Source organism: Oncorhynchus keta, chromosome 9 (assembly GCF_023373465.1).
Source record: "Oncorhynchus keta strain PuntledgeMale-10-30-2019 chromosome 9, Oket_V2, whole genome shotgun sequence".
Taxonomy (NCBI): Eukaryota; Metazoa; Chordata; class Actinopteri; order Salmoniformes; family Salmonidae; genus Oncorhynchus; species Oncorhynchus keta.
The window spans coordinates 39945692-39971351 of record NC_068429.1 but is presented as its reverse complement, the minus strand read 5'-3'; the positions used below and the strand labels follow the sequence as shown (position 1 = coordinate 39971351).

The following is a 25660-nucleotide window of genomic DNA, read 5'->3' as shown; positions in this document are numbered from 1 at the left end:
TTAACGTGGTTGGTGTATATAATTCTATCTCTACAGGAAGGTTAACGTGGTTGGTGTATATAATTCTATCTCTACAGGAAGGTTAACGTGGTTGGTGTATATAATTATATCTCTACAGGAAGGTTAACGTGGTTGGTGTATATAATTATATCTCTACAGGAAGGTTAACGTGGTTGGTGTATATAATTATATCTCTACAGGAAGGTTAACGTGGTTGGTGTATATAATTATATCTCTACAGGAAGGTTAACGTGGTTGGTGTATATAATTATATCTCTACAGGAAGGTTAACGTGGTTGGTGTATATAATTATATCTCTACAGGAAGGTTAACGTGGTTGGTGTATATAATTATATCTCTACAGGAAGGTTAACGTGGTTGGTGTATATAATTATATCTCTACAGGAAGGTTAACGTGGTTGGTGTATATAATTATATCTCTACAGGAAGGTTAACGTGGTTGGTGTATATAATTATATCTCTACAGGAAGGTTAACGTGGTTGGTGTATATAATTATATCTCTACAGGAAGGTTAACGTGGTTGGTGTATATAATCGGGGCGGTCATTGGAGGAAGAGTGTCCTTCGCCTCCACAGATGAACAAGATGCCATGGACGGAGAACTAGTCTGCCGGTATGTCCGCACACAAGCAACCTCACCCTAACCAATACCGCCACCTACATGTCCTATTGGAAATATTTGTCCGGATTAGGGCTGACCCCATTTAGTCGACTGGCCCATTGATTGGTCGATAGGCTGTAAATAAATGTCGCAACACTAATAAATCAAATATTATTTTATAACATGCGCTTTCTCCCACGTTGGATACGGTCGTTGTCAACGGTTCTGAAACATTGTCTTTCGTGCGCTGTAGAATTGGCTCTTTTCCCTATGTTGCTATGTGCATAATATATGGGGATTGAGGACATTGTGGCGGAGGCAGCAGACGAGGAAACAGCCCTTGCCTCATTTGTCTAAGAAAATAGGCTATTGATTATAGACCCAAACTGTTAAATGTGCTTAATAGCTTACTGATTCCGTGTGCACCAAGGCTCATGCAACGACAAAATGTTGCATGAAGCAATTTCACAGATTCGGCTGTTTTTCTTTACGCTTTTCATTGCTTTAATAAAGGCTTCACACTTTATTTTTCATTAGAATAGACTGGTATTTTTGTTCAAACGGACACTTTGTTTACACTTGTAAATGGTCAGAAAAAATGATATTGTAATCTAACAGCAGTGTTCTGAGTTAATTACCAGTGTTTATGTGATAGGCTATGGGTCAGGCCATATTGGTCGGATGCGATGCTTACATGTTTCACGGAAGAGAGCCAGGGTTGAGGGAATGGGAATGTTTTTCCTAAACAATTTAGGGATTTCGGTAACCAAAACCTTTCAGTTAGAAACAAGTAAAAAAACTAAATGGCTGTAATGATGGTGCAGCATCAGCACGGACAGCGCAATAAACAGTTGCTGTGGGGTACCTTTTCGCTGCAGTAGGGAGGAGAGCGAGACAACGTGCGCCAGTCACACAGGCACTCACTGTCATTAAAAATTTTTTTTTTAAAAGTGTGACCATCGGGCTCTTGAGTTATCTGTATCGTAATGATGTAATCAAACTGTGTGCTTAAAGCATCGGACAAGCTCATTGCATATGTAATTTTTATTCAAACACATAGGGGGGGGTGTCTGTCAATAAATGGCGATCAGTGGAAAGAACAGGACCGCTCTCTGTCGAAGATTTGTTGTCTGGGACAGCCCTGCTATGGATGCTGCAGCAGATGAATTGATCAGTGTGTGTGTGTGTTATCTCAGGGTGCTCCAGCTGATGAACTTAACAGACTCGCGGCTGGCCCAGGCGGGTAACGAGCGGTTGGAGTTGGCCATGCTCAGCTTCTTCGAACAGTTCAGGAAAATCTACATCGGAGACCAGGTGCAAAAGTCCTCCAAGGTAAGTACTTTTACTGTTACCACACACACACTGTTATGCTTCAGACCTGAAATGTGATCTAATGTTGAGATGATCCACAGCAATGTTGTGTCTAGGACATTTTCCCCCACCAAGGACAATGCTAGGCTTGAGCGGTATACCGTATACCAGGGTGTTTGGAAAAAGCCACAGGATGGTTTTTCTTTGCAGTTTTTCAATACACTTGAATAGTTGTAGCTACTTTTTAAGTGAATGCCTTCAGTCAACTTGTGCAATACGTTTGGAGATTAAGCCGATTGCGTTCTTCATTTCGCCTATCACATTATGAAGCTTACCATAGTTCCCCGGGAAACAGTTGAGCCAGTCACGTGTTAGTACAGTAAATAGCACAATGGGAGAAAGCGAGCTGATGGTGTTCTGTATCTATTGGCGAGTCTGTCTGTACAGCGCACATAAGGTGAATTTAAACATGTATGAAACTACTAAGTGTTTGCCATCAGATATTTTGTAATGGATTGCTGCCAGAAGTTAGAGCTCTGGATGAGTTGTCTGTACAGCTACCATTTTGTTTTCCTTTGCTTCTTACTAGCGATTTTACTTTATTTATTTTTTATAATATATATATTTTTTTAATCCCCTCTGTTCTCCCATCTGTTCCGTGTACACTTGCTGCATCCCCTTTGTTCATTTACACAATTTCTCTTGTAAATGGCCACATTCACCAAAAATGATATTTGGTAGCTACTAGCCATTATTGTATAACTTTATAAGCAGGATTTTCCTGTCTTTGCAATTATTTTATGTTTGTTTTTGCTTGTTAGCATTTAGCTAACAGCATCTGTGATTTCGCTATTTGTTTGTGCTAAATTTGTTAGCATTCTGGTAATGGATGCCCAATGGACTTTTCTTGTGTTTTTAGCACCCCCTTGTGTGCTATGCCAGTAATACCATAAATCCCGGGATGAGAGAAGGACGATATGAAAATCTGGATAGCGCCCAAGCCTAGACAATACAGTTTATCCTATTAAATGTCTGACTAACTCTGTTAATCTCTCTCCCTTTCCCTCCCTCCCTCTCTCTCTCTCCTTCTCTCTTTTAGACTGTTACTAGTGAGAGTTATGTGTTATATTTTAACTAGCAGCTCTTTTGTCCCAGACTCCATTGTCTGTGGGTGTGTTAGAGCAGACACAGCCTTTCTACAATACAACTTGGGCTGACTGACTGCGTTTTCTTTGTGCTGGGCAGAGGCTGCAAAATGTGAACAGCCCAGATAAGTGGCGACAGTAGAGAGAGCAGCCCCCCCCACGCTACATGTCTGTTTGGTGTTATAGTAATCCTCTCCTACCCCTTCCTAGTGACATGGTCAGTGTTACTGCTAACATGGCTAGCCAGAAAGAGCCCAATGGAAGTGGGGTGGAGGCAGGGGAGTTCTAGAATAATTTGTATGATGAGGGCTCTGGAATGTCTGATATTTATGTGTATGTGTGAGATGGACCGTATGAGTCTGACCTGTCAGATTAAAGAACAATAAAGACCAGCAGATGATACATGCATACCCCTCTATAATACCCCTCACTCTAATCCCCCCTCCCTCCCGCTACTTAGGCAAATCACCCTCAGCTCTGCTCAATTTAACACTCTACCACACACACTACCTCACATTTTCATTTGGCATTTTAAACATTTAGCGACTTAGAGATTTTATCTGAAGATAGCTAGGTTGGAAAACCACATACAATGCATTCGGAAAGTATTCAGACCCATCCCCTTTTCCATATTTTGTTACGTTACAGCCTTATTCTAAAATGGATCAATCTACACACACTACCCCATAATGGCAAAACAGAAATACCTTATTTACATAAGTCTTAAGAACTTTTGTTATGAGACTGGAAATTGAGCTCAGGTGCATCCTGTTTCCATCATTCTTGAGATGTTTCTACAACTTGATTGGAGTCCACCTGTGTAAATTTCAATTGATTGGACATGATTTGGAAAGGCACATCTGTCTATATAAGGTCCCACAGTTGACAGTGCATGTCAGAGCAAAACCCAAGCCATGAGGTCAAATGAATAGTCCATAGAGCTCCGAGACAGGATTGTGTCGAGGCACAGATGTGGGGAATGGTACCAAAAAATGTATGCAGCATTGAAGGTCCTCAAGAACACTTGCCTCCATCATAGTTAAATGAAAGAAGTTTGGAACCACCTCTTCCTAAGATGTCCGTCCGGCCAAACTGAGCAATCGGGGGAGAAGGGCCTTGGTCAGGGAGGTGACAAAGAACCCGTCACTCTGACAGAGCTTCAGAGTTCCTCTGTGGAGACCTTCTAGAAGGACAACCATATCTGCAGCACTCCACTAATCAGGCCTTTTATGTTAGTGGCCAGACGGAAGCCACATAGCAGCCCGCTTGGAGTTTTCTAAAAGTAATCTAAAGAACTCTATGAGAAACAAGATTCTCTGTTCTGATGAAACCAAGATTGAACTCTTTGGCCTGAATGCCAAGCGTCACATCTGGAGGACTCCTGCCACCATCCCTACGGTGAAACATGGTGGTGGCAGCATTATGCTGCAGGGATGTTTTTCAGGGACTGGGAGACTAGTCAGGATCAAGGGAAAGATGAACGGAGCAAAGTACAGAGACATCCTTGATGAAAACCTGTTTCCGGACAAATCTCTGAATCTCGAGTGGCCCAGCCAGAGCACAGACTTGAACCCGATCGAACATCTCTGGAGAGGCCTGAAAATAGCTGTGCAGCTACCCTCCCCATCCAACTTGACAGCACTTACGAGGATCTGCAGAGAAGAATGGGACAACTCCCCAAATACAGGTGTGCCGAGCTTGTAGCATCAGGTAGCCTAGTGGTTAGAGCGTTGGACTAGTAACCGAAAGGTTGCCGGATCGAATCCCCGAGCTGACAGGGTAAAAATCTGTCATTCTGCCCCTGAACAAGGCAGTTAACCCACTGTTCCTAGCCAGTCATTGAAAATAAGAATTTGTTCTTAACTGACTTGCCTAGTTAAATAAAGGTAAAATAAAACATGTAAAAATACCCAAGATGACTCGGCTGTAATTACTTAGTTGAAGCATCTTCGGCAGTGAAGGGTCTGAATACTTATGGAAATGTAATATTATTGTTTTATTTGATATACATTAGCAACAGTGTCAACCTTTTTTTTTTTGCTTTGTCATTATGGGGTATTGTGTGTAGATTGTTGGGGGGGGCATGATTAAATCCATTTTAGAACAAGGCTGTAATGTAACAATGTGGAGAAGGGGTCTGAATACTTTCCGTATGCACGTTCTCATTAATAGTACACTTTTCCTAAATAAACGAGTTTACTATCAGCAAAGTCAGAGCTAGTAAGAGGGGGGGGTGAAGTGCGCATGTTTGTTCACAAAAGGCATTTTGCTCACACACAATAATATACCTCCGAGTTGTGGAGGAATATACGGCCATGCTGGGGAGATGAGAGCAGAGTTGATGGGTGTGTGTTGTCTTCAACCCTGTGGAGATGTATGGCTGGTGTCACGCTGCTAGCAGATGATTATATCCTAGTTTCTCCTACTTTAGCTGTGTAGCTGCTCTCTCTCTAGGGGGTGTTCCAATGTTTAATGACGTGTGTCTGTGTGTGTCCCAGCTGTACCGGCGGCTGTCAGAGGTTCTGGGGCTAAATGACGAGACCATGGTACTGAGCGTCTTCATCGGAAAAATGTGAGTTCACTGTGGTATTGGTACTAGTACTGGTACTATGAAGTAACGATTGATTGATTACCATTTGTAATTGCAGCATCACCAATCTGAAGTACTGGGGCCAGTGTGAACCGATCACCTCCAAGACACTTCAGTTACTCAACGACCTTTCCATAGGATATCCTTTACTGTGTGTGTGAAAAGGGGTGGGGTTTCGTTTTCTGTTATATTCCAGCCCCTGTGTTGTCTCCTTGACGGTGTGTGTGTACATACAGCAGTGTGAGGAAGTTGGTGAAACTCAGCGCTGTTCAGTTCATGCTGAACAACCACACAGTAAGAACCCTTACCCTGACCACTAACTGCCTGAAACTCAATTTATGCCTTTTGATCCAGTTATTTTTCGGTAATGTTTTTTTGCTTTTCTCCTATGTCAGAGCGAGCACTTCTCCTTCCTGGGTGTGAACAACCAATCAAACCTCAGCGACATGAGATGCCGCACCACATTCTACACCGCGCTGGGACGTCTGCTGATGGTCGACCTAGGTAGACACACACACGACACACCACAATTATCAGTAATATTTCTTATTTGGATGACTTTTCATTCTTTCACCTTTTCGTGTGTGTGTGTAGGTGAGGATGAGGACCAGTTTGAACAGTTCATGCTGCCCCTGACGGCAGCGTTTGAAGCGGTTGCTCAGATGTTCAGCACCAACACGTTCAACGAGCAGGAGGCCAAGAGGACGTTGGTGGGGCTGGTCAGAGACCTGAGAGGTATCGCCTTTGCCTTCAACGCCAAGACCAGCTTCATGATGCTCTTCGACTGGATGTATCCTTCACTGACCCCAGACCTCTATACACCCTCAATCCTGTCCTCTGACCTGTAACCCCTGACCTTTACTGACCGGGGTTTAGGAGGTTGAAAGGTTACAGAATGTTAGGAATGCGTTGTCTAGAAGAAATACGACCGTCTATCGCAGAATAGGGAATCGATGTAGCAGCGGAGATGTGATTGGTTGACAGTTTTGTTCTTAACCCCTCCACCAGCTACCCAGCCTACATGCCCATTCTGCAGAGAGCAATAGAACTCTGGTACCACGTACCAGCATGCACCACTCCTGTCCTAAAGCTCATGGCTGAGCTCGTCCACAACAGGTACACAAACATGCACACACTTCTAGCCCTGATTTTGTTTTTGTTTTCTGACCAAGTGCATCCCCGATTCCCGAGGGGAAATTGTTTTTGGCAACTGGAACAAATATGTACAATTTTCGATGTCGCACTAATGTGGAAATACAAAATATGCAATGCTACCAGAACCCTGACACTGACCTTTAACCCTGTGTTGGGGTTAAAAGCTGGAATTCTTATTGGTGAAACTGTGATGTCTGTTTGTGATATGACAATGAGATTTCTGTAGACAACAAACACTGTTTATTCCCCTCTGACATCATTGCATGTGCAATAGAACAGCGGTGTGCTGCAATTTCTTTTTCATCACGATGTGCGACTCTCTCCAACTCTTCTTCGTCAACAAAACAATAACGGCCATGGGGGGGGGGGCGGTTTTACCTACTGCGGATTCCATCTTCAACGCCGGTTTCACTGTAGTGCAACGCTGGTTGCACCAAAATATAAACAGCGGCTGCTAACAAAACGCCTAATACATTGTCTGCAAAAGCGCTCAAAGAAATAGACATTCACAAAAATGTTCCATGTTACACTAACAAAAGCGATGTGTCAGATTTACTGGGAATTGACCGAAAGCTGTCCATGGTGTTGATTTTATGCTATTAGTACTGTTAGGTTCTAAATGAACCTATTAAAACTCACGGGTGATTAGTAAAGCTTAAACCAAGTTTGTTCACCCATTGGGTCAATACAGCTGCATAAGACAAACATATTCACACAAGCACTCATATGGGGAGGCATGTAGCTTAGTGGTTAGAGCGTTGGACAAGTCACCGAAAGGTTGCAATATCGAATCCCTGAGCTGATAGGTAAAAATCCCTGAGCTGAAAGGTAAACATCTGTTGTTCTGCCCCTGAACAAGGCAGTTAACCCACTGTTCCGAGGCCGTCATTGAAAATAAGAATTTGTTCTTAATAACTGACTGGCCTAGTTAAATTAAAGTTACAAAAAAAAAAGAAACCTTTATTTTTTTACCCTTTTTCCTATGCTGAGTCTCCTCCTACACATCTGAACAGCCAATGCATCTCTGTTGCTAGATAGAACCTTAATGATATCTGTTCTTCCTCACTTCAGCTGACCTGACCTTTGCCCTCTGCCCCAAAGTGCTCACTCATTCCTACTCACGGTTGTCATGTTGACTCTTCCCAGAATGTGTCTCTCTTCCTACCATATGGTCCCTTCTGGCTAACAATAATGCATACGGACAGAATGTAAACGTTATACATTCCCCTCTCTCCCTCAGGGACATTAATAAATATATTCCATATTTTCAGAACCCAACAGTACTATTTGACGCGGTTTGCTTGTCTGTCACAGTGAACATACAGTTGAAGTCGGAAGTTTACATACACTTAGGTTGGCGTCATTAAAACTCGTTTTTCAACCACTCCACACATTTCTTGTTAACAAACTAAAGTTTTGGCAAGTCTGTTAGGACATCTACTTTGTGCATGACGCAAGTCATTTTTCCAACAATTGTTTACAGACAGATTATTTCACTTATAATTCACTATCACAATTCCAGTGGGTCAGAAGTTTACATACACTAAGATGACTGCCTTTAAACAGCTTGGAAAATTCCACAAAATGATGTCATGGCTTTAAAGCTTCTGATAGGCTAACTGACATCATTTGAGTCAATTGGAGGTGTACCTGTGGATGTATTACAAGGCCTACCTTCAAACTCAGTGCCTCATTGCTTGACGTCATGGGAAAATCAAAAGGAATCAGCCAAGACCTCAGCAAAAATGTATAGACCTCCAAGTCTGGTTTGTTACACCAGCTCTGTCAGGAGGAATGGTCCAAAATCTTGTGGGAAGCTTGTGGAAGCTACCTGAAATGTTTGACCCAGGTTAAACATTTTAAAGGCAATGCTACCAAATACTAATTGAGTGCACGTTTGCTTCTGACCATTGGAATTGTGATACAGTTAAAAATTGGTCTGTAAACAATCGTTGGAAAAATTGTAATGCACAAAGTAATGTCTTAACCGACTTGCCAAAACTATAGTTAGTTAACAAGATATTTGTGGAGTGGTTGAAAAACGTCACTGTATGTAAAATTCCGATTTCAACTGTTTGTATGTTGACACCTGCTTGTCGAACTTCTCATTCCAATATCATGGGCATTATTATGGTATTGGTCCCCCCCTATGCTGCTTTGATAGCCTCTACTCTTTTGGGAAGGCTTTCCACTAGATGTTTAAACATTTCTGCGGGGACTTGCTTCCATTCAGCCACAAGCATTAGTGAGGTCGGGCACTGATGTTGGACGATTATGCCTGGCTCGCAGTCAGTGTTCTAATTCATCCCAAAGGTGTTCGATGGGGTTGAGGTCAGGGCTCTGTGCAGGCTAGTCGTGTTCTTCCAGAACGATCGATGTCATTGTATGCTGTTAGCGTTGAGATTTCCCGTCACTGGAACTAAGGGCCCTAGCCCGGACCATGAAACAGACCCAGACTATTTTTCTTCCTCCACCAAACTTAACAGTTGGCACTATGCATTGAGGCAGGTAGCGTTCTCCTGGCATCCGCCAAACCCAGATTTGTCCGTCGGACTGCCAGATGGTGAAGCGTGATTCATCATTCCAGAGAACGCATTTCCCTTGCTCCAATGGCAGCGAGCTTTACACCACACCAGCCGGCGCATAGTGATGTTCTCGGCCATGGAAACCCATTTCGTGAACCTCCAGACAGTTCTTGTGCTGATGTTTCTTCCTGAGATAGTTTGGAACTCTGAAGTGAGGGTTGCAACCGAGGACAGGCGATTTTCACATGCTACGCGCTTCAGTACTCGCCGGTTCCATTCTGTGAGTTTGTGTGGCCTACCACTTTGCGGCCGAGCTGTTGCTCCTAGACGTTTCCACTTCACAATAACAGCACGTAAAGTTGACCGGGGCAGCTCTAACAGGGCAGAGATTTGACAAACTTGTTGGCATCCTATGACGGTGCCATGTTGGAAGTCACTGAGCTTTTCAGTAAGGTCATTCTACTGCCAATGTTTGTCTATGGAGATTTCATGGCTGTGTGCTCAATTCTATACACCTGTCAGCAACGGGTGTGGCTGAAATACCTGAATTCACTCATTTTGAAGGGGTGTCCACATACTCTTGTGTATATATGGTGTATCTAATGCGCTAAACAAAGTCCCTACATAACTCGCTTATCATAGTATATACAGTCAGAATCTTCCCAATTGCCTGATAGCCAGGCAGCTGCTCTTAAAGGGGAGAGGAGAGAGCATACAAGCTGGGTGACCTCTGTCTGTCGACGGTAAAATTAGCATCATTTTTACTAGCTGTAATAACCTACAATTATTTGACCATTTGGCCAACAGTGCTTCATAGGCCTACATTCAAACTAAGCTACAGCAACTAAGTAGTAGGATGACTTTGAAAGAACTTTGAGTTGATTCAATTGCAACACAACAAGAAACAGTTAGATTCCTCTGTGTATTTCTCAATTTACAGTGGTATAATTGTCCATTTTCCCCTTGCTGGTATTATATGCTTTAAGATACCATTTCCGGTTTGAACTAGAATCTCAGGATGTCTGGGAAAGTCTTGGGATGGAACATTTGTTAGATTTTTCTGTAAAATAGGAATCCCGAACTCTGTTTGTTTTCAGGTCACAGAGGTTACAGTTTGACGTGTCGTCGCCCAACGGAATCCTGTTGTTCAGAGAAACCAGCAAGATGATCACCACCTATGGTAAAACATTTAAGTGTCTTATTGCAACAGATGCTGTTCACTGGAGCATTGTAATTTGGTTGGTCAGCCACACAATTTTATGTTCATTTCCTTGGTTCTCCCTCTCCCCTTCTCCAGGTAATCGTATCCTGACCATCGGAGAGGTGCCTAAGGACCAGGTGTACAGTGTGAAGCTGAAGGGTGTCAGTGTGTGCTTCTCTATGCTGAAGGCTGTGCTTTCTGGGAACTACGTCAATTTCGGGGTGTTCCGTCTCTATGGAGATGACGCACTGGACAACGCACTACAAACCTTCATCAAACTGCTGCTGTCCATACCACACAGCGACCTGCTGGTACATGCATAAATACAGTGATTTATTTCTCTGAACATTGTATATTTACAATCTGACAATGGCAGTTCCAGCAAAACTTGCACCAACTCTCCTTTGCTCTCCTGTCTGCATCCCTCCCTCCAGGACTATCCCAAGTTGAGCCAGTCGTTCTACAGTCTGTTGGAGGTGTTGACTCAGGATCACATGAACTTCATTGCTTCTCTAGAGCCGCATGTCGTCATGTACATACTGTCATCTATCTCAGAGGGACTCACTGCACTGGGTAATATATATATATATATACACACACACACACACACACACACATGCACCACACTGTACTGGGTAGTATACAGTGGGGCAAAAAATTATTTAGTCAGCCACCAATTGTGCAAGTTCTCCCTCCCAAATTACAGGCCTCATCTTTTTATCATAGGTACACTTCAACTATGACAGACAAAATGAGGGGGGGAAATCCAGAAAATCACATTGTAGGATTTTTTTAATGAATTTATTTGCAAATTATGGTGGAAAGTAAGTATTTGGTCAATAACAAAAGTTTCTCAATACTTTGTCATTGCCAACAAAGGGTATATAACAGAGGTGAAGACTTACAGAAAACATTTGACAAGGTTTTCACATACTGTTGCTGGTATTTTTGGCCCATTCCTCCATGCAGATCTCCTCTAGAGCAGTGATGTTTTGGGGCTGTTGCTGGGCAACACGGACTTTCAACTCCCTCCAAAGACTTTCTATGGGGTTGAGATCTGGAGACTGGCAAGGCCACTCCAGGACCTTGAAATGCTTCTTACGAAGCCACTCCTTCGTTGCCCAGGCGGTGTGTTTGGGATCATTGTCATGCTGAAAGACCCAGCCACATTTCATCTTCAATGCCCTTGCTGATGGAAGGAGGTTTTCACTCAATCTGACGATACATGGCCCCATTCATTCTTTCCTTTACATGGATCAGTCATCCTGGTCCGTTTGCAGAAAAACAGCCCCAAAGCATGATGTTTCCACCCCCATGCTTCACAGTAGGTATGGTGTTCTTTGGATGCAACTCCACATTCTTTGTCCTCCAAACACAACAAGTTGAGTTTTTACCAAAAAGTTTTTTTGGGGTTTCATCTGACCATATGACATTCTCCCAATCTTCTTCTGGATCATCCAAATGCTCTCTAGCAAACTTCACAGGATTTGAGTCCCTGGCGGCGTAGCGTGTTACTGATTGGTAGGCTTTGTTACTTTGGTCCCAGCTCTCTGCAGGTCATTCACTAGGTCCCCCCGTGTGGTTCTGGGATTTTTGCTCACCGTTCTTGTGATCATTTTGACCCCACGGGGTAAGATCTTGCGTGGAGTCCCAGATCGAGGGAGATTATCAGTGGTCTTGTATGTCTTCCATTTCCTAATAATTGCTCCCACAGTTGATTTCTTCAAACCAAGCTGCTTACCTATTACAGATTCAGTCTTCCCAGCCTGGTGCAGGTCTACAATTTTGTTTCTGGCGTCCTTTGACAGCTCTTTGGTCTTGGCCATAGTGGAGTTTGGAGTGTGACTGTTTTGAGGTTGTGGACAGGTGTCTTTTTATACTGATAACAAGTTCAAACAGGTGCCATTAATACAGGTAACGAGTGGAGGACAGAGGAGCCTCTTAAAGAAGAAGTTACAGGTCTGTGAGAGCCAGAAATCTTGCTTGTTTGTAGGTGACCAAATACTTATTTTCCACCTTAATTTGCAAATAAATTCATTAAAACTCCTACAATGTGATTTTTCTGGATTTTTTTCCCCCATTTTGTCTGTCATAGTTAAAGCTTACCTATGATGAAAATTACAGGCCTCATCTTTTTAAGTGGGAGAACTGACTAAATACTTTTTTACCCCACTGTATACAGTTGAAGTCGGAGGTTTACATACACCTTAGACAAATACATTTAAATTCAGTTTTTCACAATTCCTAACATTTAATCCTAGTAAAAATTCTCTGTTTTAGGTCAGTTAGGATCACCACTTTATTTTAAGAATGTGAAATGTCAGAATAATAGTAGAGTGATTTATTTCAGGTTTGAATTCTTTCATCACATTCCCAGTGGGTCAGAAGTTTACATACACTCAATTAGTATTCTGTAGCATTGCCTTTAAATTGTTTAACTTGGGTCAAATGTTTCGGGTAGCCTTCCACAAGCTTCCCACAATAGGTCGGGTGAATTTTGGACCATTCCTCTTGACAGAGCTGGTGTAACTGAGTCAGGTTTGTAGGCCTCCTTGCTCGCACATGCTTTTTCAGTTCTGCCCTCAAATATTCTATGGGATTGCGGTCAGGGCTTTGTGATGGCCACTCCAATACCTTGACTTTGTTGTCCTGAAGCCGTTTTGCCACAACTTTGGAAGTATGTTTGGGGTCATTGTCCATTTGGAAGACTCATTTGCGACAAAGCTTTAACTCCCTGACTGGTGTCTTGAGATGATGCTTCAATATATCCACCTAATTTTCCTACCTCATGATGACATCTATTTTGTGAAGTGCACCAGTCCCTCCTGCAGCAAAGCACCCCCACAACATGATGCTGCCACCCCTGTGCTTCACGGTTGGGATGGTATTCTTCGGCTTGCAAGCCCCCCCTTTTCCTCCAAACATAACGATGGTCATTATGGCCGACGAGTTCTATATTTGGTTCATCAGACCAGAGGACATTTCTCCAAAAAGTACAATCTTTGTCCTCATGTGCAGTTGCAAACCGTAGTCTGGCTTTTTTATGGCAGTTTTGGAGCAGTGGCTTCTTCCTTGCTGAGCGGCCTTTCAGGTTATGTCGATATAAGACTCGTTTTACTGTGGATATAGATATTTTTGTACCCGTTTCCTCCAGCATCTTCACAAGGTCCTTTGCTGTTCTGGGATTGATTTGCACTTTTCGCATCAAAGTACGTTCATCTCTAGGAGACAGGACGCGTCTCCTTCCTGAGCGCTATGACGGCTGCGTGGTCCCATGGTGTTTATACTTGCGTACTATTGTTTGTACAGATGAACGTGGTACCTTCAGGCGTTTGGAAATTGCTCCCAATGATGAACAAGACTTGTGAAGGTCTACAATTTTGGCTGATTTCTTTTGATTTTTCCCATGATGTCAAGCAAAGAGGCACTGAGTGTGAAGGTAAGCCTTGAAATACATCCACAGGTACAACTCCAATTGACCGAAATGATGTCAATTAGCCTATCAGAAGCTTATAAAGCCATGGCTACATTTTCTGTAATTTTCCAAGCTGTTTAAAGGCACAGTCAACTTAGTGTATGTAAACTTCTGACCCACTGGAATTGTGATACAGTGAAATAATCTGTCTGTAAACAATTGTTGGAAAAATTACATGTAATGCACAAAGTAGATGTCCTAACCGACTTTCCAAAACTATAGTTTAACAAGAAATTTGTGGAGTGGATGAAAAACGTGTGTGACTAATGTGTGTGTGTGTTTTGTTATAGATACCATGGTGTGTACTGGGTGTTGTTCCAGTCTGGACCACATCGTCACCTACCTGTTCAAACAGGTAACAACTGCCTCCATGTAGATCTATAATCTATTCATATGACATTATACCTGTATGTTCTGTGTTGATATGAATGTCAATAAAATGTCTTGTAATTTCTATTCAGCTGTCTCGCTCCACTAAGAAACGACCTGCAGCTATGGCAACAGATGACCGCTTCCTACACATCATGCAGCAACACCCAGAGATGATCCAACAGGTACAAACACACATGATATTTCAGTTTTTAATTTTGAATACATTTACAAAAATGTCAAAGAACTGGCTTTTGCCTTGTCATTATAGGGTATTGTGTGTAGATTAAAATAGATTCCATTTTAGAATAACAATATTTGGGAAAAGTCGCGGGGGCCGGAATACTTTCCGAATGCACTGTAAGTAGGCCGGTTGTAAAATAAATATCATTAGCCTATTGCTGTCATTTTGTTGGGTAGCCTATAGTACAGGCACTCACCGTCTGTTGGTAAGCGTAATTGCTGCAATATAGGCTGTTCAAAACTTTTGTGAAGGTTTAAACCAGTTTCTTTAAATATGCAACAAGTATTTTTTTCATTCTGTTGAGCCATTTTCTTTGGCTAAATTAAGTTCTAACTTTAATGTTGTGTTTGCAGCAGTATAATGGAATGACGATTGTTAATCGCACTCAAACCATGAAAAGAAAAAAAACCAAGTAGACCGAGATGAAAAAATTAACAATGTAATGCTGCAATTTAATAACCTGTTCATATTTTCCCTATAAACAATGGCTTTACTTACTTTTGTTATTACCCAAATAAAGTTTGGAAACTTTTGTGAACATTTGGTGTGTTGTGGCTATGATAGGCTTTAGCTACAGCAGGCCTGTGTAAACCGGTACTCCAACTACCTCGACAGTTGAACTTGATGTGAGGAAGAATGTTTTAGGCCTACCAGAGTAACTCCTTTAATGTAACAATATATAATGCTCATCTTTATCAAAAATATTCTGATTTTAAATGAACTATTTAGTCTCCTTCTGTACGCCTATCTCTCAGTCCTTTTTCCGAACTGGTCTGACTGTCCTCGAGTCCATTCGGAACAGGCCCCAGTTTTATTTCTTTCTATTTATGCATATTGGGTTAGGTGGGAAAGCCACTGGTCCAACATTTTGGACCTGTGAAGACCTCTAATGGGTGCTATTCTGTTTCTCAACTGTGCTGCAAAAGAAAGGAAGACAAAGTAGGCAAATCGCCTCATTGTACAGTGCATTTTCACAAAGGCACATGGTGTCAGTTTAGGCCAGGGATGGGCAACTTTGGGGGTGGGATCCAGAGTTAATTTTGTGCAATTCGACACATTTTTACTTGGGGCATAGAGAAAAAGTAGCTTTTTTAAAAGCATGTTTGCTGCAATTCTACAAATTGTTCCATAGGGTGGAGAGAGATGTTTGCAGGTTTTAATATGATACACTATATATACAGAAGTATGTGGACACTCTTTCAAATGAGTGGATTCTGCTATTTCAGCCACACCTGTTGCTGACAGGTGTGTAAAATCGAGCCCACCAGCCATGCAATCTTCATAGACAAACATTGACAGTAGAATGGCCTTACTGAAGAGCTCAGTGACTTTCAACGTTGCACCGTCATAGAATGTCCCTTTTCCAACAAGTGTCTGCCCTGCAAGTGCTGCCCTGTTCAACTGTAAGTGCTTTTATTGTGAAGTGGAAACATCTAGGAGCAACAACGGGTGAGCAGTGAAATGGTAGGCCACACAAGCTCACAGAACAGGACCGTCGAGTGCTGAAGACTTTGTGGCAACAGGTTGGGGAAGGCCGTTTCCTTTTTTAGCATGAGAATGCCCCAGTGCATAAAGGGAGGTCCATACAGAAATGGTTTGTCAATCGGTGTGGAGCAACTTGACTAGCCTGCACAGAGCCCTGACCTCAACACCAATTAGAACACCGACTGCAAGCCAGGCATAATCGGCCAACATCAGTGCCCGACCTCACTAATGCTCTTGTGACTGAATGGAAACAAGTCCCCACAGTGATGTTCCCAGAACAGTAGAGGCTGTTATAGCAGGAAAGGTGGGACCATCTTAATATTAATGCCAATGATTTTGAAATGGGATGTTTGACGAGCATACTTTTCATCATGTAGTGTATCTGAGTGAGACTAACAAAATCAATGATCTGAGCGGGCTGCCAGTTTCCCATCCCTGGTTTAGGCTTTTGTTTACCATTTTATTTTTGTTTCAGCAAACATTTGGCTACTGTTCAATGCAAAAATGTTGAGTTAAAAACGTCATTGTTGAAGAGACAAAAAGGGAACTAACTGTACAGTGCAATTTCTATATTTGCGGGTTAGGGTCAGGCCTCAGGATTTCACTATCACATAGTTGGGCAGATGGGTTATTAGTAATTACGGGTGGGTGCTGGTGAACAAACAGCTGACCCGCCATCACTAACACAAAACACACACTAATCAATCTGTGTGTTTGTCCTACAGATGCTGTCCACGGTGTTGAACATAATCATCTTTGAGGATTGCAGGAACCAGTGGTCCATGTCCAGACCTCTACTGGGCCTCATCCTGCTCAACGAGAAGGTACAGGTACACAACTACACACCCACTATCCCACCACTCCCTGGAACACATGTGCAGGGGTTAAAGGATTTTTCATCATATGGATTCTGGAGAGGCCATTTTTGAGATCGGCAAGAAAAAAATCTCTGTGGGGTTTGTTTGAAAATGACATGGCCTAAATCAGAATCATGTCTGTTTTATGAAATACACTATACTATCGTTCAAAAGTTTGGGGTCACTTAGCAATGTCCTTGTTGTCCATGAAAACATACATGAAATGAGTTCCAAAATGAATAGGAAATATAGTCAAGTCATTGACAAGGTTATAAATAATTATTTTTCATTGAAATAATAATTGTGTCCTTCAAACTTTGCTTTCGTCAAAGAATCCTCCATTTTCAGCAATTACAGCCTTGCAGACCTTTGTCATTCTAGTTGTCAGTTTGTTGAGGTAATCTGAAGAGATTTCACCCCATGCTTTCTGAAGCACCTCCCACAAGTTGGATTGGCTTGATGGGCACTTCTTATGTACCTTACGGTCAAGATGCTCCAACAACAGCTCAATAGGTTTGAGATCCGGTGACTGCTGGCCACTCCATTATAGACAGAATACCAGTTTACTGCTTCTTCCCTAAATAGTTATTGTATAATTTGGAGCTGTGCTTTGGGTCATTGTCCTGTTGTAGGAGGAAATTGACTCCAATTAAGTGCATGGTATGGTATGGCGTTGCAAAATGGAATGATACCCTTAAATTTCCCACTTTACCACCACCAAAGCAGATTCGTCTGTCCATATCACTTTTTTCTAATCTTCCTCTGTCCAGTTTCTGTTCTTTTGCCCATCTTAATATTTTATTTTTATTGGCCAGTCTGAGATATGGCTTTTTCTTTGCAACTCTGCCTAGAAGGCCAGCATCCCGGAGTCGTCTCTTTACTGTTGACATTGAGACTACTATTTAATGAAGCTGCCAGTTGAGTACTTGAGGTGTCTGTTTCTCTAACTAGACACTCTAATGTACTTGTCCTTTTGCTCATGTAACGGATGTGAAACGGCTAGCTTAGTTAGCGGTGTGCGCTAAATAGCGTTTCAATCGGTTACGTCACTTGCTCTGAGACCTTGAAGTAGTAGTTCCCCTTGCTCTGCAAGGGCCGCGGCTTTTGTGGAGCGATGGGTAACGATGCTTCGTGGGTGACTGTTGTTGATGTGTGCAGAGGGTCCCTGGTTCGCACCCGGGCATGGGCGAGGGGACGGTCTAAAGTTATTCTGTTACATTGATGCTGTTGACCCGGATTACTGGTTGCTACGGAAAAAGGAGGAAGGTCAAAAGGGGGGTGAGTGTAACGGATGTGAAACGGCTAGCTTAGTTAGCGGTGTGCGCTAAATAGCGTTTCAATCGGTTACGTCACTTGCTCTGAGACCTTGAAGTAGTAGTTCCCTGGGTAACGATGCTTCGTGGGTGACTGTTGTTGATGTGTGCAGAAGTTCCCTGGTTCGCGCCCGGGTATGGGCGAGGGGACGGTCTAAAGTTATACTGTTACACTCAGTTGTGCACCGGGGCCTCCCACTCCTCTTTCTATTCTGGTTAGAGCCAGTTTGAGCTGTTTTGTGAAGGGAGTAGCACACAGCGCTGTACGAGATCTTCAGTTTCTTGGAAATTTCTCGCATGGAATAGAACCCACAAATGCTGATGCTACAGATGCTCAACTAGTCTAAAGAAGGCCATTGCTTCTTTATTCGGTGCAAGTCTTCAGCTGTGCTAACATAACTGCAAAAGGGTTTTCTAATGATCAATTAGCCTTGTTAAAATTATAAACTTGAATTAGCTAACACAACGTGCCATTGGAACACAGGAGCGATGGTTGCTGATAATGAGCCTGTGTAGATATTCCATAAAAAATCTGCCGTTTCCAGCTACAATAGTCATTTACAACATTAACAATGTCTACACTGTATATAATCAATTTGATGTTATTTTAACGGACAAAAAACCCCCTTTTCTTTCAAAAACAAGGACATTTTCTAAGTGACCGCAAACTTTTGAACGATAGTGTATATTTTCTCTTGTGTGCACTGAACTGACATACAAAACATTAGGAACACCTGGTTAGTCTCATTCCATGACTGACCAGGTGAAAGCAATGATCCCAGTGTAGATGAAGGGGAGGACACGGGTTAAAGAAGGATTTTTGACCTTTGTTTAAAAAATAAATAAAAAACTGTTGATCCCAGTTTTCCATTGCTACCACCATACCACGTTTAATTCTCTTCTACTCCTTCAATTGCGCGTGTGACATTTTACAAATGCAGTTACAAGTGAGATTTAGGTGCAGCTGCGCAACAAATGCAGAAGAACAAACCCCATGCTTCAGCCTATGTACATTTATTTTTTACCATTATGCTGCATTAGTTGGGCTACAGGTGATCATGCTTATTGCTTATAACACCTTTGATAATATAGACCATGTGTAGGCAGTGTATGGTCCAGTATGTTATTGGGCTCATTTCTGGAGGTGGAAATTATATTTTAGATGGTGTCATTATTTTTAGATTGTCTTTTTTAGCTTCTGTCCTATATAAAAATGATCCCGGGGAAGACCCCAGACCCCCTAAGCAAGTGAAAATACATGTTCAAAATGAACCCCTTTCCCTAAAAGCATTATGCTAATTACTATCTTACATGAAAGGGGAGGTTAACCTGGTCCTAGACAATCAATCTGAGATCGAGTTACGTTTGTCATGGGATTTTTTTTGCTTGTTGCTGAGTGGACGATCCTGGTAAAAAAAAAAAAAAGACAAAATCCTGACACAGCTTCTACCTGTGTGTGTGTGTGTGTGTGTGTGTGTGTGTGTGTGTGTATATATACCTCCATTCCTGCAGTATTTGTCCGATCAGAGAAGCTGAATTTTTGTCTGGGTGTGTAGTATTTTGCAGACTTGAGAAACAGTATTGTGAACAGCCAGCCTCCAGAGAAGCAGCAGGCCATGCATCTCTGCTTTGAAAACCTGATGGAGGGGATAGAACGCAACCTGCTAACCAAGAACCGAGACAGGTACACACAATCCCAGCGGCCCTCTCTCCACACGTGTTATCGGTGTGCACAGTCACTGTTAACTCTCTCTGTATTAATCTGTGCAGGTTCACCCAGAATCTGTCGGTGTTCCGGAGGGAGGTGAACGACAGCATGAAGAACTCTTCTTACGGCGTCAACAGCAATGACATGATGAGCTGACCTTCCACGCACTCCTGCTCCACACAGAGCAGCTTCCCCCTCCCAATTCAACCCCTCCTCTCACCCTTCCTCTCCTCCCCCTTTTGGTTCCCCCCTCCTTTTTATAGAAGCCTATAAATATACAGATCTATTTTAAAGCCAGTTTGTAGAGGTCACCGCAGGTCGCTCTGCTGGGAGGAGAGGAGGAGGATTGACGGAGGATACCTCTACACGTTCTGGCGGGAGAGGAGTGGGGGGCGTGAAAGAGGAGAGCGGGTGAAAAGGGGGAAGCTGGTAAATGTAGTTCTCTGCTTCTGCCTGCCTTGTATAGAAACAACAAAACAAGTGTACATTTTTTTTCATAACATTTTGAACAATGTTTATATTGATTGAATTTAAAACAAAATGAGAAACGTGTGATTGAACTTTTTACAGTGTAGTGAGTCAGTGCACCTGTTTGTCTGTGGGGAGCAAACTTTCTACAGGGGATGAGAGAGCACTAGAGCTGCAAAGGGGCAGAGAAAGAGTGGCTGCGTTGTACATTTCCTCTGGCCTTTTAGTTGGAGCGCTGTAAATACCCACCCCCTCTTACTCCCTAGACACTAACCCTAGCACCGAGACACTTTGCCTAGAAAATGATTACTTGTTCCATTAGGATTTGGGTATGGGGCAGGGTTAAATGGGTTAAGGTTATGCTCCACTTTACCCTCTGGTAGGCTGGTTGGAGCTGACACTAACCTTAAGGGAGTTAGTTGGGTTAGGGGAGGGGTGAAGTGTCTGAGCAGGCTAGTGTGTAGGGGTCACAGATCTGATAACTCAACGGATAGGAGCGTCACTGCAGTCTCTGGTGTCTTAGTGTGAGGTGTGTGTGTGTGGCCTCCTAGGGTGCTGTGAAGGAGCGATGAGCTCCAGCCAGGATCTACCAGGAAATTCTAGAACTTTCAGCACTCGTCTCCAAGCTCCCTGAAGGATTGTTTATTTCTAAATGATTAAATGAAGAATGCAACCTTTAGTAGAACAGAGCTGTGTATTACAGGGATATGGATGATAGGAATAAGAATACAGAACTGTGTATTAGAGGAGATGGGGGTTCAGAGTTCATTAGCAACTTGTGCTACTCTACAGATGTTGCTGCTAACTGTTTGTGACGACTAGCTCATCTCTAACCATGTTGATTTGACTTCTGGTTTCTATTGTTTTGGTTCCCTGAAGTTTGTGTGTGTGTTGGATCAGTAGCTTGGTTCTCTGATGTGAGTGTGTGTTGGATCGGTAGCTTGGTTGAGTTGTGTGGATGTCGGCTACATATTATAGTGTCATCATTGACTGCAAATAAACGTCATTTGGTTTGTATACCGCGCTGTCCGTTCTTCCACTGCACAACATGTGGTAATGTCTTTAGTGTGTGGTGCAGACTAGCAAGATAATATCGTCATAAGGATTAAACAAACACAGGCTACATGCTGATTCCAGACATCCATTTATTCAGATTTGTATTTTTACCATTCACGCAACCAGTCAGTGAATGTGGTTGGATACACCCACCGGGCAAATCAAAAAGGACACCCCATTTTCCAATATAGTGCACCACTTTTAGCCAGCACACTGGTCAAAGTGGTTCACTATAAAGAATGTCATTTGAAACAAGCTGTACAAGAACATACCCAGAAATTATTGCCACAAATTAGAGAACCTAATTACATATACAACGCCTTAAAGTATTCACACCGTGGGATTAAAAAAAAGGTCCTTGTGTGAACAATCTACACAATACTCATATCAAAGTGGGAAAATTATATTTTTTAACAAGTATTCAACACCCTGAGTCAATTCATGTTAGAATCATCTTTGCACACCTGGATTGTAATATATGCACATTCTCTTATTCTTCAAGCTCTGTCAAGTTGGTTATTGTTAGACAGCCATTTAAGTCAACTATGCCACTCAGGAACATTCAATGTCGTCTTGGTTAGCAACCATATTTAGCCTTGTTTTAGGTTATTGTCCTGCTGAAAGGTGAATGTCTCCCAGTGTATGTTGGAAAGCAGACAGACCAGGTTTTCACCTGTGCTTAGCTCTATTCTGTTTATTTGTATCCCAAACTCCCTAGTCATAAATATTAAGTGGTACTCAGTGATGTTGGATTTGCCTCAAACAATGCTTTGTATTCAGGACAAAGTTCATTTCTTAGCCAATTGTTTGCAATTTTACGTTGGTGCCTTATTGCAAACAGTATACATTTTTGGGAGAATGTGTTTTCACTGTCATTTCAGTTGTTGTGGAGTAACTACAATGTTGATCCATCCTCAATTTTCTATCACAGCCATTAAACGAACGGTTTTAAATTCACTATTGGCCTCATGGTGAAATCCCTGAGCGGTTTCCTTCCTCTCTGGCAACAGTTAGGAAGGATGCATTTATCCTTGTAGTGACTGGGTGTATCAATTCACCAGCCAAAGTGTAATAACTTAACCATGTTCAAATGGATATTCAATGTCTTTTAAAACATTTTTTTTACCCATCTACCCTTTGAGACATTGGAAAACCTCCCTGGTCTGGATAAATCTGTATTTGAAATTCACTGCTCGTCTGAGGGACCTTACAATTATCTGTGGGTTACAGAGATGAGGTAGTCGTTAAATCATGTTAAATACATTTCTACTCCTGAACTTATTTAGGCTGGCCATAAGGGGTTGAATACTTGACTCAAGGCTTTAGATTTTCTAAAAACATAATTCCACTGACATTATGGGGTATTGTGTAGGCCAGTGACACAATCACAACTTCCACTTTAAATTCAGGCTGTAACAAGATGTGGAAAATCAAGGGGTGTGAATACTTTCTGAAGGCTCTGTAGCTACCATGCTCAGTTTGGACATCAGTACACGCACTCATGCACAGTGATGCAGTGTGGACCTCTGGGCCACCCTCAGTAACCAAACGTTGCAGATAAGTCATTGTCCTATATATCTATGAACATTCCACAACGTGGTGCCCTGCTGAACGTACCACTGGTCTAGTATCCAGTCGACGATCACTGGAAAAGTGTAAGGAGATGGATGTCAAGCAATGGGGATGTTAAGCCTGGTAACCGGGGATGTTAAGCCTGGTAACCAGGGCTGTTGAAATGTTATCTGTTCCTGGGTTAGAGGTTGTAGGTGATGTGGGGTTCAGAGTATCCCATACCGAGGTCAAAAGGTAGGGTGTCAAACCAGGGCTGTTGAAACTCTTCCTTGGTTGGGTTTACAAGGGTGTTGGAGACTAGGCTAAGAAGGGTATGGGTTAAGAAGGCTGTTTTTTGGCCTGAAATACAGGGGTGTTGAATCCTTCTCTGTTCCTAGCGATCTCGATGGCAAAGAACTGGATCCTGGTGGCTGCAGGAACAACATGATCGAGGTTAACACTGGTGTAGTCACTCGGCTACAGAGGACCCTTACACTGCTATGCTCCTAATGCCACTTTTTAACAGTGACAACGTTTTGTATGTGTAATAGTGACTCGCTGAACATACCAAATATGGTGTTTTCCTCTGTGTAGTCCTTCTCACAGTCAAGTCGTAGCAAAGTCCCGTAGTTGAAGTCCTCCACCACCCCGTCAAACTGGTTACAGAACGGGCGCCACTTCTAGACACAAACACAGAGACTAAGTTAGTTTCTCTCTCACTCTTCCGCAGTCCCTTTTTGTATTTTTGACACCTATAACACACCCAGTCCCCTACCTCTTTGGCATCGGCCGTTTTGAGCATGTCTGGGTCCAAGTTCTTGATGTTGAGGTCTGAGAAGGATTCTCTGAAGGACGTATAGATCTGGTCATCCACCTTGGTCAGCTTCAGATTACTGGGGTCTACCGACGAGATCAGCTACACACACACAGACACAATTAGCTGGAGGGAAGGACTAGATCAGTGCAATGTGGCTGCTAGTATTGGTATTATGCTCCGCCTACCCACATAAAAAAACATACTATGGTCTAAATACTGTAGTATTATAGTGCGTTTGCAGAGTTTACTGTTAACTTTTGTGTTTACTACAGTATTTAATGTAGTGTTTTTGTGGACTGTTTTATACTGTAGTACAGCTATTCTCAACTGGTGGGTCGTGACCCCAGTTTGGGTCCGGGGAGGTTTTGAATATATACATACAGTTTATATTTTAATGAAAACTACAAACCTGGAAGAATATGAACTATCAATGTTTCAAAATAGATCTATTAGCAGCACTATTTTGGTTGATTTTGTGGTCTCAAGCCAGTAAGTTTAACATTCTTGAAGAATATGGGCAAAATGTATTTATTGAAAATGAGAGGTGAGAATGTTGTTCCCTTGTCATAATTGCCACATTTACTATCAATATAACATTAAATATAGTTTCCCAGATTGTATATTGGGTCGCGACTGAGGAAACCTGGTTCAATTTGGGTCCTGAGGCAAAACCTGTAGATCCACTGCTGTAGTATTTACTGTAGTGTTTTTGAGGACTAATGATATACTGTAGTATTTACTGTAGTGTTGTCTATAACCTGTATGGCACACAATATGGTTATACTTAGCATGTCAGTTTCTCACTTATGGGTGGCAAAATTGGGATATTGGGGGAGGGAAATGGGCAGAGTATATGCAAATTAAATACTGTAGTGTTTTTGTATATAAATACTGTAGTATTTACTACAGTTTTTTTTGTGGATAATACTGTACTATTCTATAGTAAACTAGTATTTCTTCCATGTGGGTAGTTTACCTGATTTCAGGTGCTTGTGAGAAAGAGATACTCACATTAAAGTAGATCTCTGCATGATTGTAAGCCTTCATCGCCCACATCACCTCCAGTTGAGGCTGAAGCACACACACACACACACAGGTTAGTTGCAATGTTGGGAAAGAATTCTCTAGGTAAGAATTGAATTTGACTGTTTTACACCTGTTGTATCCTGTGCACGTGGCGAATAAACTTGGAAACTAACACACTAGAAAACTATTGTGTTGTGAGTTTGTGTCAGAGAGGAAACCTAAATAGCACCGGTGTGTTACTCACATCGTTCCCATAAGCCTCAGCTGGTAGAGACAGAGCCTGGGCGGCTGCTGTAGCTCCCTCCACGCCCTGAATAACATAACCATTACAAAAGAAAAGTATTACAATTGATATCACGCCCTAAATAACGACAAAATGCCATTAGCATTAGTAATTCAATATTGCTGCAGTGTAATGACAAGCACATGTTTAACTCAATCAACGTTGTCCTCGTTTAACCAGCGGCATTTTAAACAGCAGGCCGGCATCAGTCCAAATAAAACATGCATCATATACTTTAACAGTTCACTTATATATACAGCTACAATATACCCGTATATTACATGTACATTAAGTTAAAATACTGTTATTTAATCTTGTGGATTCTCACCAGAGAAGCAATTCCATTTCCCGACGCCATAGCTGTAAACTTTGACCCAATGACGTCACGTCGTTCAAGCGCAAACTGTCTACGCCTCTGCAATGCTGCAAGGCAAACGCAGTTTCATTGGAAATTAATGT

General features: G+C 42.3%; 2 protein-coding genes across 5 annotated transcripts in view; one reads left to right on the top strand and one right to left on the bottom strand.

Moving 5' to 3' along the window:
* The window catches only part of LOC118387771 (exportin-7-like), a 32082-nt gene extending 10597 nt beyond the window's left edge, over positions 1–21485 (top strand). For 2 of the 4 annotated variants that reach the window (XM_052525844.1, XM_052525843.1), the window contains exons 14-29: positions 529–634; positions 1819–1954; positions 5577–5650; positions 5727–5810; positions 5902–5962; positions 6064–6172; positions 6263–6458; positions 6677–6784; positions 10446–10528; positions 10646–10860; positions 10984–11122; positions 14315–14379; positions 14486–14578; positions 16848–16946; positions 19849–19976; positions 20063–21485. In XM_052525844.1, the coding sequence (XP_052381804.1) occupies positions 529–634; positions 1819–1954; positions 5577–5650; positions 5727–5810; positions 5902–5962; positions 6064–6172; positions 6263–6458; positions 6677–6784; positions 10446–10528; positions 10646–10860; positions 10984–11122; positions 14315–14379; positions 14486–14578; positions 16848–16946; positions 19849–19976; positions 20063–20156 (1790 nt within the window). In that variant the 3' untranslated portion in view covers positions 20157–21485. Of the gene's footprint in view, positions 1–528; positions 635–1818; positions 1955–5576; positions 5651–5726; positions 5811–5901; positions 5963–6063; positions 6173–6262; positions 6459–6676; positions 6785–10445; positions 10529–10645; positions 10861–10983; positions 11123–14314; positions 14380–14485; positions 14579–16847; positions 16953–19848; positions 19977–20062 lie in introns of all 4 variants that reach the window. The other 2 variants (XM_052525842.1, XM_052525841.1) reach the window with 1 other exon arrangement.
* A 111-nt stretch (positions 21486–21596) lies between these two features.
* LOC118387774 (protein PBDC1-like) lies at positions 21597–25632 on the bottom strand. Its single transcript, XM_035776472.2, has 6 exons — positions 25530–25632; positions 25163–25228; positions 24904–24963; positions 23851–23991; positions 23644–23755; positions 21597–23506 (listed from the first exon to the last, which is right to left on the bottom strand). Exons 1-6 carry the CDS (start codon positions 25557–25559, stop codon positions 23415–23417), a joined length of 501 nt encoding a protein of 166 aa, XP_035632365.1. The 5' UTR covers positions 25560–25632; the 3' UTR covers positions 21597–23414.
* Positions 25633–25660: the final 28 nt, after the last annotated feature.

Coding starts and splice junctions, on each gene's coding strand:
- LOC118387774 (XM_035776472.2), bottom strand. CDS start 25,559: ATGGCGTCGGGAAATGGAATTGCTTCTCTG. Junction 23,992..24,903: donor ATGCAGAGATCTACTTTAAT/GTGAGTATCTCT, acceptor GTGTGTGTGTAG/CTGATCTCGTCGGTAGACCC. Junction 23,507..23,643: donor AGAGGAAAACACCATATTTG/GTATGTTCAGCG, acceptor TTGTTCCTGCAG/CCACCAGGATCCAGTTCTTT.